Genomic DNA, 14,408 nt, shown 5'->3' on the forward strand with positions numbered 1-14,408 from the left:
ATAGAAGAGAGGAAGAAAAGGCCTTCAATCGAGTCTCCTGGCAGTATCTATGGAATATCTTGGCTCAAAGGGGGTTCAGTCCAGGTTTTATAACAGCTATACGTGCAATGTATATTTACCCTTATGTCAGGCTACAAAGTATGGGCCAAGAATCAGGCTGCATTCAGGTAGCCAGGGGGACAAGACAGTGCTGTCCTTGCTTTTCAATTTTATTCGCCTCACATATCGATCCGTTTATCCAGCAAATCATCCAAGATCCGGTAATAAAACCAATATGTAGCAATGGTTTTGAAACTAAGGTAATGGCATATGCCAACGATATCACCCTAGTGACCACAGACGCAGAAGTGGCGATAGGACAAATACAAAACTTGGCCGGGGAGTATGCCGTAAATCAGGCTACTTATTGAATGCGGGAAAAACACAGATCGTCTGTAATTCTAATAACTCGAGAGGATTCTCGAAGGCAGGATGCAGCTGTTTATCTTGGGATCAGGGTTAGAAGTAGGGTTAGCTCCATTTGGTCAATTAATTGGAGTCCCATGCTAAATAAGATTGGTACAGACTCAAAGTACATGGACATGCTTCAACTTTCAATAATTGGAAGATATAACATACTCAAAATGGTAGTCTTTCTGAAGACACAATACCAGTTTAGATCTATTACCCTTTAGATTGAAGGCCATTTTTTAAAGAAATTTGATTTGGTCTTTATTAATTTCGTCTGGAGATGCATGAAAATTCGGTGATCTCTTAAAATTGTTAACTATGCCGTAAAAAACAAAATAAAAACGAGGGTGCGGGCCCCTAATTTAGAATTTTATCACTATGAAGCTTTTTTTTAACAGATGGTGGAGCTGTTTATATCAGGAAATGCTAGTATCAAGGGTCAGGAGCTTGGTATGGATACCCCCTCTATATATGAGTTGGCTATAGGCAGATCGGCACGTGGTATACTTCTCCGGCAAGTAGAGGCCGGCTACTACAAGAAGACACGGTTCAAGGTGGTGATAGCGACCTAGAAAATTTGGAGAAAAGTGGCTAAACTCATGCTGATACACAAGTATATGTATGTTTCCGGTAACAATGTACAATATCATGGGCAGGCAATGAAATCAAAAGGGCATAACCAGGGTAGGGGATTTATATTCGACTAAACAGATTAGCTCATTTATAGATCTGCAACAGCGATACGGAGTAACTGTAGGGACTCATTTTAAGTACATGAATATTACTAGCTCTAACTCAATTAGGGACTGATAAGCTCTCTTTAAATACAACCCAACATTTGGAAGCCATAGACAACATACATATACTTGTGTCCCCAGTCTGTGGTTAAACATATATACAAAATCTTAGTGTTCTCAGTTCCCCGATGACCTAGAAAAGGTAGAAACTAACTGGGACAGGAAACTGGGGGACCCTGAAAAGAATTTATATCAGTCGATCGCATTAGGTAGGGGAATATTCCTCTCAGCCAATTTAAAAGCCCAGCATTATCAAACCATTTTCAAACTTTATTTTCCTCCAGCTAAGCTTTTTTGCTAGGGTAAACGAGAGTATGATAAACGCCCTAGGTGTGTTCAAGGTCCGGCCGATTGTTTTTTACCTGTAGAAAACTGTCACATTTAAAAGAAGGGATCGAGGAATTCTTGTATGATACACTGGGGGAAGGGTTCGCATAAGTCCATCATTGATGCTTTTAGGCTATGATAGTAAGGAACAACTCGATGTATTGCAGACTGATTCCATCTTGATTGTGGTGACCATAGCTCGGCTGCTTATCGCTTCGAGGTGGGAGGATGTTGTTATCCCCACTTATCAGGCTTGGCTTAGCCACATACTGCCATATACAATCTCAAAAGAACTCTTTATAATTGTACGGGCCGGCGCCATAGTAGGAGAGGATGCAAAATCTGGGCTTCAATGAGTAAGTGGCTCACAAGGCAGAGGGGTGGGAGGGACTGGCTGGTTTTGGGCGGATGAGAGAAGGAGGGTTGGGTTTGGAGGAAGGACTGCCAGGAATCATGCTGTAGGAGATGCTGACCATTAATGATTATTTCTACCTGTCTTTTCTACTTTACACTTCAGCCTACTGTATCTTACTCAACTTTTTTACCCATGTGTTTTATACAAAATTTAACAGATGTATGAAATCTTCATAATATTAATTGCCACATTGCAGGGGTGTGGAAGTTAATAAAATATCTACTTGTCCATAGGGCAGGTTGCTTCATAAATCTACTTGTCCTGTAACAAAACCCACTTGTCCCATATGTGCCATGTAATGTGGCGACAAATTATGGCAGCAATCTCATTATAGAAGAGCTCTGAAAAAGCCTCTGGTTATGCCAGGGCTCCTGCCATAGTAGGGTTTGAATACTAGCAATTCCCTTATGTTGCCACGTTTCCACAGATCTACATCCTGGTGCTGAAAGTAATTGTAAGCAATAGTTCCAGAGTTGGAATGCCCTTTTGAGTCTGTGCAAACCTACTAACTTGCGTGTTTTAAGGATTTTCACCAACTGTTCTCTAATTGTTTCCCATACTGAGAAAGGTTGGAAATTTACTCTTGGCAATGGATATAAAACTTCTTCAGGGCTTGGGAAAAAAGGTTGTAGCAAGGGAAGTGAACTTGCAAATACTCAAGATTTTCACATGAGCAAATCTACACTTGCAGATTGCTCATGCTAAAATACAATTCACAAATATTTTCTAGAAGTACTATTTCTTGGCCTACTTCTATAAAGTCTTGTGAATACAAAAATGCCTTATATCTGTTCTTAATGCAAGGACATGGGTGCACTTTTGAGACTTTATTAATAAGTAGGCCCCTAATTAGGTCTGATGTTACAAAGGCCTTTTCTGTTTATAAAATTCTGTCTCTCTCTCTCTCTCTCTCTATCGGCTAGCTTTACTGTGAGTGGCGACATTCTGTTCTTTCACAAGCAGCATATCAACACACTGTCATTTTGTTCAGTGTCAGGAACTGCTGTGGTAATGTATGCTTTTTGAGACCAAAAACTATTTTTGCTTTTGCCAATGTTTGTTGAGAGCCCGGCAGCACCCACACCAAAAAGGTTTTACAAAAACCATGTCAAAACAAGTCACACATTGAAAAAACCTAAAGGCTGACCAACAATTTCAGACTTACTGGCTTTACCAATGCTGGTTTCTTTTTGTTTACCATAATCTTATTAAAACTGGTTACACTGATTTTCCATTATGAATACTTTTGGCAAATAATAGCATGCATCAACACATGTTACTAAGTGATGATGCAAAGAAATGGTACCTGAAATTTTACAGTAGTTTAGCAAAATGTTTTTGCATTTTTTTGTGAACATTCTATTTTGAAAGCAAAGAATCATCAATCTTGCTTTTAAGCTTCTGCAAATATTTGCATCTTAATCAGAGAGCATTCTGAGAGCATTATATATAGCCTCATATTGCTAAACTTTGAAAACGTGTGCACATTTTTACACTGGAACCACTGTCAGTAGTGCAGTCAGAGCTTACAACATTTACTTGGAACGCTCACCCTAATAATAAAGGCTTTCAATTAATGAACCATAAATACAAGTTTTAACAGCAATAACTCTTGGACACAAATATTGCCTTACTCAGATTCATAATGTGGTACTGTAAACTGGCAGCCAAAGGGTTTGTACTGCAGAGGTTTGGCCTACTTGTCCTAGGGACAAAATGCACATGGAAACGTGCTACCCTTGACCCCAAACTATAATGTCCCGGGCTTCGGGCTATAGGGATTCCACACTCCTGGGTGTTGTTAGGGTGGTGAGTGTTGATGTTGAGTAGGGGTGCTTATAGGTATATGAAAGTTGGCTTGGTTTCTCATCAGTGAAGATGGGCATGACTTGTGGAATGGTAGTATATTAAGCGGTGTTATAGGCTGGATGGTGTAAATGATATTCCCTTTCCTTGCCTGAGTGATTAGAGAGTAGAGAGGGAGTCTGGGCTTAATCAAGTGATATTGCAGTTCTTTATTTAGTTGGTCTTTATTTTTCATGTGCTCGTTTTAACAACTTTTCACTTTGTAGTTCATATTTCAAATTAACAAGCACCCATTATAATACATTGATGGCACTATGGCCATAAAAACCAATGATCCTATCAAGCAGTTAAGTCAACAATAACTAAAGTAATCCCCCCAACACAGAGCAGCAATATCCGAAAGATAGTCCATCTATTTAATATCATTAAAGAAAAAATGAACATACTAAATATACAGGGTGGTACCCAATTTAGTAGTGCGACTCAGGGGGGTGTGTGCATTCCATGAATGAAGCCATTCAGAACACCCTCCGCCACATCCTACTACCTTAGTAACAGGTGTCAAGAAATACTTCCAGTTATGATCTGTCTTATTTTTATCTTTTACCTCAACGGCAGAAAATGATCTGACTTCTCAATAGCCAGTCAGAAATCCTACCAACTGCCCACTGATTCAACTGCTGCTCCTCGTCCTTTTATATCACACAAGTTGTGTAATTCTTCGTCCACTTCTAGTCATCTTTTTGCCAAAGCTTACACTCAAGCGGGGCGAGTGACCTTCACTCCTTGCTAGGTTACTCTTGACCTGCACGAATGTGAGATCTATATATCTGCACACATCCTTTAGCGAGTTTCAAAAGTCATAGAAACACATAGAAGGATCTTGTAGCTTCATCTCTCTGCAATTTCCCCAGTAAGTTCCACAACCAATGAACAATATATCTGGATCTATAAGAATCCCCACACCATATCATAAAGATCAGCCTGTTTTGAAGACATCTTCGGTAGAAGTTAAGTGACCCAGCTAAATTTTAGCAATTGAGACCTTCTGACATGACAAATGTTTGATGTAAGTAATTTATCTAGGTGTGGCATGATATCACAGGTAAGCAGTCAAATAGGAATCATCTTCGAAAACACTAGTAGGTAGAGTGGTAGCCAAGCACTAGTAAGCAGTTATTTTGGATCAGAGCAAGAACCCATGGAAAAATGGTGGCATCATGGAGTGATATCACAGAGTAACAATGAAAAACAGAGTCTGTTTCAGGACATCAGCATATATTAGGGTGCAGTCACTAAATATTAGCATGTATTATTGTTCTGACCCACACAATGCCAAATAAAAGAATATTGACAGGGATGCACAGAAAATTTTAAGTCAAACATATTAACAGGCATATAATAAAAAAAAGCAATAGTCGTTAAAAGAGCAATGATCGAATGAGGTGTAGCAGTGCCATCAAAAACAACAATTTCATCAGTTACAAAGTCAGAACAGCAGCCTTGGTAATTTGTCACCAAAGTATTAGACTAGAAGAGCCCATCCTTGTATCACAGTCAGAAACTGGATACAAATACTTGAAATACAGCAAAACTCCTGTGTCAGGTTTCATACTATCCATCACCTGCCTGGTGACCACTCCGCCTTCACAGCGGAATTCACTGACTTTGCGAGCGATTGATTCTCGCAAAGCGACAAACAGCTTTTCATTGGAGACTTCTATCTTCACTGGGGCAATCTGGGAGATTCAGCAGCCAACAGGCTTGCCACTTTTCTCTTAAGAAGTGATCTTGTTCAACATAACACAAATCCAACGCACTCTAAGGGCTCCATTCTTGACCTTGTTATCTCCAAAGTAGATATAACATAACGTGTATTTGTAAAGCGCACATTCACCCGTAGGTATCTTGGCACTGAATAACAGAGGTTTCTTGTTACCCAACTCAATGGTACTCATTTTATCGACCTCAGGTGGATGAAAGGCTGAGTGGACCCGCCGGGATTTGAACCTGTGACCATGAGATCGAACACAGGCCCCTGCAGTGGACGCATTAGTCCATTGAGCCACAAGACCCAGCATGCTTACTGATGTTGATCCTATATCAGTAGATTAGTCTGACCACTTCCTCATCCCCTTCTCTCTGCACCTATCTCATTCTGTTACTCTCGACCAACCTAAAAGAACTACTACCTTTTTACGCAATACCCAAAAACATCGACATGGAATTTTGTGCATCACAGCTTTGAGCTCTCTTCCAATCTTAAACCCCTACTCGGATGTCAACGGACAGACCACCCAATATTCCTGCTGTCCTTAAAACAGGACAGGTTACCCCACTTCTTAATAAACCCTCTGCGGATTCAAAAGATCTCAACAGTTTTAGCCATATCACCAACCTCCCTTTTCTTGATAAAATTACAGAAAGTTGTGAGGCAAAGGCAACTTTCCCAACATATCAAGGTCAACTCCCTCCTTGACGAATTCCAAATCTGGTTTTACCAAAGGCTGCAGTACCGAAACAGCCCTACTTAAAGTGATCCATGATGCCCTGCGAGTACTTGACTCTGGTGAATCTCGTCTCCTGACCCTTCTTGACCTATCCACATCCTTTGACACTGTTAATCACAGCATTCTTTTTAACACTTTAAAGCTAAGAATGGGATTCGAAGGCACAGTGCTCAAATGGTTTGAATCATTCCTCTCGGGCAGATCCCAGATGATCTAAATAGCTAATGGTCTTTCCACTTCAATGGCTGTTGGACAAAGGGTTCCTCTAGGCTCGATCCTTGCGCCCACACTGTTCAACCCTTACATTGAACCGCTAAGTAATTTGCTAAACAAATCTGGTATCCATTATCACCTATATGAAGATGATACCCAAATCTACCTAAAGGTGTCTTCCATTCATGACATTTCAATCCTCAACACCACTCACAACTACATCCACCAATTGCTGTCAAATCATCAATACTGAATCCTTCCAAACAGAATCTCTTCTCCTCTCAACCTCGCTATTTCCCCCTCCTATTCAATCATAAATGAACAATCTGAACATTCTCAACAACAAGCCTATCATTTTTGACAGTGCCAAATCAATAGATGTCATCCTAGACAAATGGCTCAACTTACAGTCCCATATCAATACCATCGCCAAAAACGCATGCTAGCAACTGCGCCTTTTTGGGGGGCTTTGGCACTTCTTTCCTGAACAAGACCTAAAAACCTTGGTCCAATCAATGGTTCTTTCCAGATTGGACTACTGCAACTATCTCCTTGCTGGCCTCCTCCAATCCCAACCATACTGTTATCTCTTCACTGGCTTCCTATCGAAGCAAGGTCAATTGACAAGACTGTCTGTATCACCCAAAAAGCCTTGCACACCTCCACCCCATACTGTCTGGCTAATAAACTCAAAATATCAGGAGGCGCTAGACCTTCATCTCTTTTCGTTGAACCCAGCTGGAGCCAGCACTACTGAGACGGAACGCCACGTACATCATTAATCGCTTCATCTAAGGAAAATACCATTGATCAAAGTCAAAACGGTTCATTTCAATTTCAACATGTGATACTCGGCGGCAATTATCAAGCTACTTAAATACATCTAAGATTCAGATAACGGCCATTGATCGCTTGAAGTCTACTCGCTACAATAACCTTTTAAGCTGGCTCCACGATCGATCTGGGACCGCCTTGCTTCATTTAGGAGGAGTATCCGTTGCCGTTTATAAAGAAACCACAATATACGGTTGGTTAACCCCACCTGGAGTCCGAGGACATAATTCATGAAACTGAACTTCCCGAACAATACCTTCATGTTTTTAAATTTGAATTTGCCTTATTTATTGTGATACCTCGACTGAGCAGAAACCACAGTATATAGCCAACCATTATTTTGTTTTTGAGTAGTGGACGGCTACCTGATGAAGGCATGTTTGCCGAAACGGGCGTTGTAGACATCTACCGCACTGCCCGAGTCAACGTTTCTCGTCTATCACAGAAGATTTGTATACATTTATGTCTGTATTTGAATTTATTCATATGTAATGATTATTTGGATTCCCAAAACACAATCAAATCTGCATAGCATGTCTGGCTGTCTTGGAATAGTATTGTGCTTAGTCTATTGTTTCTATTCTGATCCAAGGTGGCTGACCTCTTGCTTCTGAACATGAATGGAAAATAATGATGCAGCAAGGAAAATATGATTCCAATATGGCAGTCTGATTTCGAAGCAGTGGGCTTATGGGATGCGATGCACTGTAGATTAAATTAATGGCAAGTGAGTCGGTCATTGGTTTTAACACAGTGCAATAATAATCCATCCTCAAAGGTATGTTGGCTTTGCCAATAAATAATTCAGGCCTACTGCTGTTTTCATACCGTTTCATAATCAACAGACCTGACCTATGGCATTGAACATATTTTTTCCCAAAGAACCCAACAGTCCTATATCCTGTATGCCTGTATTGACCATCACATTTCCCATAAGGCAACCATCAGGCTTTACACACACATTTACAAAATTAACAAAACAAACCTACATACAACCCATCCTAACATCTTCCGAACAAAGATTATCACAATGTATAATCCCTCCTATGAGGGTCTAACAGGGAATATTGCAGTACAAATCATCCACTCCAAGGGTTTGAAAGATGGGGTAGCTAACACCAAACCCTTTGTTTCTTACAGTAGTCTGAGAGTCCAAGTAATAAAATGCCTTAGTATGGTGTAATAATAAAGCATGGTTAAAGGCCTATTGCTTCAATGTATGCTTTTCACAATAGATAAGTGAAGTCGACTGCATTTGTCTTCACTTTTCGATATTAAGAGATCACACCTACAGCATGTGACATATGGCCTACTGTACTGTGCATAATCTTTCCAACAGGGCATAAAGTGTGATAACAGTGCTCTTTCAGTGAAAGGACACAACTTCTGCACAATCAATTGCTCAGGTTAAAAGATTCCAAATGTAGGTGGAGCCAAAGCCCCTCTCCCGTAGTGTTTCTTAAATCTCTGTTTCTGTTGATCACGTAAGCAAGGGAAAGCTGTGCTGTAAAGCGGGCCTGAAAACGTGTTTCCAAAGCTGCAGTAAGGACACAGTCTATGCTGCAGCTTCTCTCCCAAAATACCATGCTAACAAAAGCACTCCCTCACAGGTGCCTCTATGCAGCTCATGCTCACAGAAGTACATCCGTCTGGGCGAAGCATCTCAATGCAGGGTGCGCAGTTTGGCAATGCAGAGCGGTATGTGCACATGTATGTAGTGGTACAGGTGTTGCTCAAAGGTGCAACGAAACTTAAGGGGGGGGGCAGTGCAAAGTACATACAGTGGGGCCCCATACGCTCCAGACCCAGTTTAAAGCATTCAGACAGGGGCCTGCCAATGTCAGACGGGGGCCCCAGAGGTCGAGAGACACCCGCACCGTGGGGGTTGTGGTTTTTTTACGCCACCGGTGTACCTGGACCCAAAGAGCAAGGGAAGAGGTGTGCAAACTGAGTGTAATTTGCTTATATGTAATTACGCGAAAAGATTATCAGTCACTTAGTGCAAAATAATACAGTGCTTAAGAAAAGCACCAAAAAGAAGGTACTTCTGCGAATGACAGACAGTCGTGTTATGGTTGTTTGTGTTGTTTCCGTGCTACTGGCTAACATTTTGCTAAGAATGCAATGTAGCGTAATTGTGTAAATACGTCAAGTTCAAAAAACAAGCGTAATACAAAATTCACAAAATTATGCGAATTACACCGGCATATTTGAATTTGCACACGAGCCTACTGCTAAGGAAATAATATGGACCCAGGGATACGATTCATGACCATTCATTGAAAGATCGATTAAAGATGGGGCTTACTGTGCGGAGGAGGAGGCCTTACTGAAGAGATGCATCGTCAAATCCTTTCTGACGTCGCATCGCACCTGGGTGGATGTTCCTTTATTAAGCAGGGCGAACACATGTACTAAAATAAAATTAACGCTGGTCAGAGTTATCACAAGGCTCGCTTCTTGCAATTAATCCGGAGACGGAAAGGACACGTGTGTCATGCTGCAGCCCCCACCTGCCTTAACTGTCAAGGAAAATAGAAGGAAGCGAGAGAAGAGAGGGGTGTTTTAGACGGAATAAAGACAGAGGGCAGGCAAAAGAGGAGAGAAGATTGCAGAGAGGAGCGACAACAGGGCGATAAGAGGGGACGTGTGAGAAGAGAAGGTTACAGATATAAAGAGAAACAGAAAGCGAGACCAGATACAGGGACAACAATAAAGAAGTAAGGGAAATGAAACGGCGGGGGGGCAGGGAGCGGATCCCTTTGAAGTAGCTCATGGCCTCGCGGCCGTGAAAGTGAAAGCAATTAGGGGGGAGGTGGGAGGGAGGGAGGCTGATGGCATTGATGTGTGAAGCAGGCAGGCGGCTCGGGAAGCGAATGGAAAGCGCGTGCATGGACACACATGCACTCAGCAATATCTGCCTGGTTTTAGCTTTCTGGTTTGACTGCAATAGGTCTCTCTGCGAGACCTAAAAAGGAGAGATTAGTGACCATATTATCCAATGAAAAGCAGCCAATTACAAAGGACAGCTAAAGAAGCCAATTAGAAAGGTTGCTAAATGCCCATGTGCGGAATACAGCATGTCTCAAAGAGAAAGCGCAAGTGCTGCCTAAGAGAGACCAAAACATGGCACTGAAAAATGAAATTTATAAAGCAATGTGTAAAGGTGAAATAATTTGAAATTGGAAGCAGTAGAAAATCTGCCTTTCCTGCATGGTCACCCGATACTTGTTATAACCTTTTACTGGACCCTATATTTTTGTTGGCTTTAGAACTTAATTTTGGCCCCTGCTAACCAGCCTGTGCCCCCCTTAAACCATGGTTAAACAGGTGAGCTTTGGAACTACTCCCATTTTTTGCATTTAGACTTCAAAGACAATGTGAGAAGGTAAGATCTTTGACCAGGACAAACCTAGTTAGTTTATTCAACTGGCTCTCTATTGCGGTCAGCCTCATTGTGCCTAGGTCCCGGTCTACCACAATCATAAATCTATCATAGGGGCTTTGTGCTTTTGGCACTATTACAATTTAAAACTTTAAACATTCATACATCCAGCTCTCTCTATTGGATTTTTGTCATTTCATTTAACTGTGTTTTTCTAATTTGGTTTGACATTTTTATTGTTTGCGTTTTGACATAAGTATTGTTCTGGTACTGAATAAGTACTTTACACCTGGCTCCAAGTTAAGCCTGTCTGCTTTGTGCCATAGCTATTAGGGGGGATCGATCGCAAGTTAATTTAGTGACTTTGAGAGCTCAAGCTGCGAAGGGTTGTGATTATTCTTTGAGGTGGGTAGTCACCCACCCCAAAAAATAATACAATTTCTTACAGAAGATAAAACTTAAGTTGGTATCCTTATCTTGATTTGCGGGAGCACCGCAAGTAGAGCAAATGGAATCTAGAATGGGTGACTGGGGTTCCGAATCGAAGAGGCACTGCTATGTGCTAAAGAAAAGAAAAAGCATGCATTAGGCGTAAAAACTACAAAGCGGTATCCTATAGTCTGGCATATTGCTTCATCTTTTAAAAATGAAACTACCCTTTTAAAAGTTCCAAACTTCCCATTATATAATCTCAATTGTTGCAATGTTTTGCTAGTGAATTAAATCAAATATTTCATAATTTGTGTATTAGTTAGATGTATACTTGTTTCTGTATTCATGTATTGTTTTGAGCTTCAAATAATAGAAAATGTTTACGCGAGGGTCCAGGGCTTCCCGTAGGTATTCAGTGGGGGTCCACATAAGCGAAACCGTTAAGAACCTCTGCCCTAGGAGAAACCGATTGACTCACAAACACTCCTTGCCAACATGCCATTACTTGGGACCCACATATTTGCCCTTAGCAGGCTAGGGAGATTTTTGTTTAAAAGCGGAAAGATGATGCCTCTCAATTGGCAATTTCTTTTAATAAAGGGAGATTAAAAACAGTTGAACAACAATAGACTATGGTTTGGGGGAAACAGAAATGGATAGATATGCACCGATAAAACACTAGGTCATGCAAACAGACAAAAGAAACAGCAAAATACCCACTAACTGAAATTGAAAAATAATTGAGGAAAGGAAAAGATGACAACTAGTATCCAGAATATACAAATAAGTGTTAGAGGTAGATGTGCAGCCTAAGACCTAAGGACAAGACATATCATATAGCAGTGCCCTAAATTAAGAACATATTTGGTCGAAGTGTTATATGCAATTAATGAAATCGTGGATCAGTGGGGGGGGGTAGTCAAGGAAAACTGCTTAACTTACCCCTACTGATAGTTAAACGATTGTGGCTAAACGGGCATAGACACTTCTGCCCACCATGTACTAATGGTACACAAACTGTGGCGCATACTAGGAATGGATAATAATTCAAATGCTTTGAAAACAAAAGAAAAAATATTTGGAAAGGTATTGAACCCAGTAAAACTACAGGACCCTAACATGTCCCGGAACCTTAAAAGCCCAGAAAATTGTCCTTATTGAGATACAAAAAAGCTGCATAGAAAAGGAGACAACTTCCACCGATACTAAATGTTTCTGACTACACTTTACCAGGTACGGACACTGCTCTCGTTCTGGTAAGTCACTATGGTTTTGGTTTGCTTGCAGTGTTATCTGCCAAGGCCGCTTCTGCTCCACTCAGGTTACCGGTCTGCTACTTTAAGCAAAAATGTTATTCTGTCAGTTTTTCCCCTCCATTGCCTCTGTTGGTGCTGCCCTATATTTTTATTTTTTAGTGCCGCCGCTACCTTCTCTATACCAGCCTCCTTGATTTATTTTTTTTGCAATTCCCTATAAGTTTTGGCATGCATTACTTGCTCGGGCCACGTGTACATATTTGTTACCCAAAGTAGGTGGCACTGCTGTACAATTTATGTTCATTACAACTTCAGATAGTGACTTAATAGAGGAGTGTCTACTTTGGGTGGGCGGTAGAACGTCACAACCCCCATATTTTGAGTGAGGGCACCTAATTGCCGGGGTCAACAAACAGAACAAGAACATCTCCATGGCCCACACACGTGTGTGAACAGGGGGAGGTGTTGTCGGGGCCCTCCGGTTGAAGTTACAGGTCCCGCCTCGGGGTATGCGGGGTCAGTGTGTTCTATTCTAATGCTGCATGGTGTGCACTGGAGTGGTACGGGCCTGCAGCAACGCTGGGCGATACTGCAATGCTGTACAACGTGCGGAGCGTTATGATGCTATTATTGCTGCCAGGGATGCTCTCACTGGCCATGCCATCCCCTCCGCCGTCGCCCCCGCCCCGCCGCACTCCTGCTCCTATCACTGCTGCTGTCAGTGCGGCGCAGCGGCCGCTTCCTGCTCCCATTCATCATCCCCCACATACCTCCGACGCGGTACATGTTGGCCGCCATGTCTGCCGGGCTCCAGGAGTAGGAGGGGTCGCGGGAGGGACTGTGTGTGTGGGGAGGGGGTGGAGGGTGCCGCGTCCCGGTTGCCTCGGGTACAGACAGGGCCACCGCCTCTTTCTCTTTTCCTTTATCTTTGTACCTTTTTTTTTTTTTTACCGAACCCTTTAGGGTTGTCGCCGAACATGACGTCATCGCTGCTTCGGCTATCTCCGGAAAAGTGCATCGAGAGAAAGAAGGTACGTAGGCCTATTGCCGGCTGTCATCCAATGAGCATCAGCTTTCCGCGGGCTGTAGCAGTAGCACCGAGCTAGCGACCGGGTCAACCAAAACAAAGGCACGCGGGGCTTTTGCTGTGTAGGAAGTAGGCAGGTGTAGTTAGGTAGGCGCTGCTCAGCGAAGCCTTTATTATTTTTATTTTTTTATTTGAAAGGTTTTATATAGCGCTGGCTACACCCGGAGGTATCAGAGCGCTTTACATGAGTATCAGACATTAGCTCTCTCACCCTGCTGCTTCACACTAATGAAGTTATTCGCCGAATTGATAGAAGTGTACGAGCCGAGCTTTAGTCCATATTTGGCATGTAAATAATGGTACAAACATCAACATTGAAAAACAAAACATATTTAACACACGAGAGCGTTTCTCCTCAGTACAACACAGTGTATCTTTGTATCTAGTGTTATTTACTAAAAGTGATACTTTTTAAACGGAAACACGGTGTCCTTGCCGTGTTGACAATGCTGTTAGTGAACGGAGGATCAAGTAAATCAGTTGTCTAACCTCTGTGTGGCTCCGAGCGTTGTTTTGGCTTTTAAAACGCTTGATAACGAACTTGGCGCTAACTTAATCGAGAAATGTATTGTCTTCCATCTTGAAATAACACCACTCTACACCATGTGATCGTTGAGATTTTGCTGCTTAATAAAGAATTGCTAGCTTCTCACTAGAAGAAGGCGGGCGACCCCAGAAGCTTCTCACCAGGCTATACCCGACCAAGGACAACCCAACTGCCTCAGACTATCGTTTATACTTTGTGTCAATATTACAGACATGCCAACCCTCCCGATTCAGGCGTGAGACTACCGATTTCAAGGCTAGTCTCCCGCCTCCCGATTCCTGCAAGCAAAAACCCGATTCCTCAGGGGTTTCAGCTGACAGGGCTTGGTATTTATTGTGTAATGTGTTAA

General features: G+C 42.0%; 1 protein-coding gene across 2 annotated transcripts in view; it reads right to left on the bottom strand.

Moving 5' to 3' along the window:
• Window positions 1–13,372, bottom strand: part of LOC147709244 (metastasis-associated protein MTA3-like) — a 790,513-nt gene extending 777,141 nt beyond the window's left edge. For both annotated transcript variants that reach the window (XM_086927807.1, XM_086927806.1), the window contains exon 1: window positions 13,196–13,372. In XM_086927807.1, the coding sequence (XP_086783933.1) occupies window positions 13,196–13,223 (28 nt within the window). In that variant the 5' untranslated portion in view covers window positions 13,224–13,372. The remainder of the gene's footprint in view (window positions 1–13,195) is intronic.
• Between the last annotated feature and the right edge of the window lie 1,036 nt (window positions 13,373–14,408).

The sequence above is a fragment of the Lissotriton vulgaris genome, chromosome 6 (assembly GCF_964263255.1).
Source record: "Lissotriton vulgaris chromosome 6, aLisVul1.2, whole genome shotgun sequence".
NCBI classification, from domain to species: Eukaryota; Metazoa; Chordata; class Amphibia; order Caudata; family Salamandridae; genus Lissotriton; species Lissotriton vulgaris.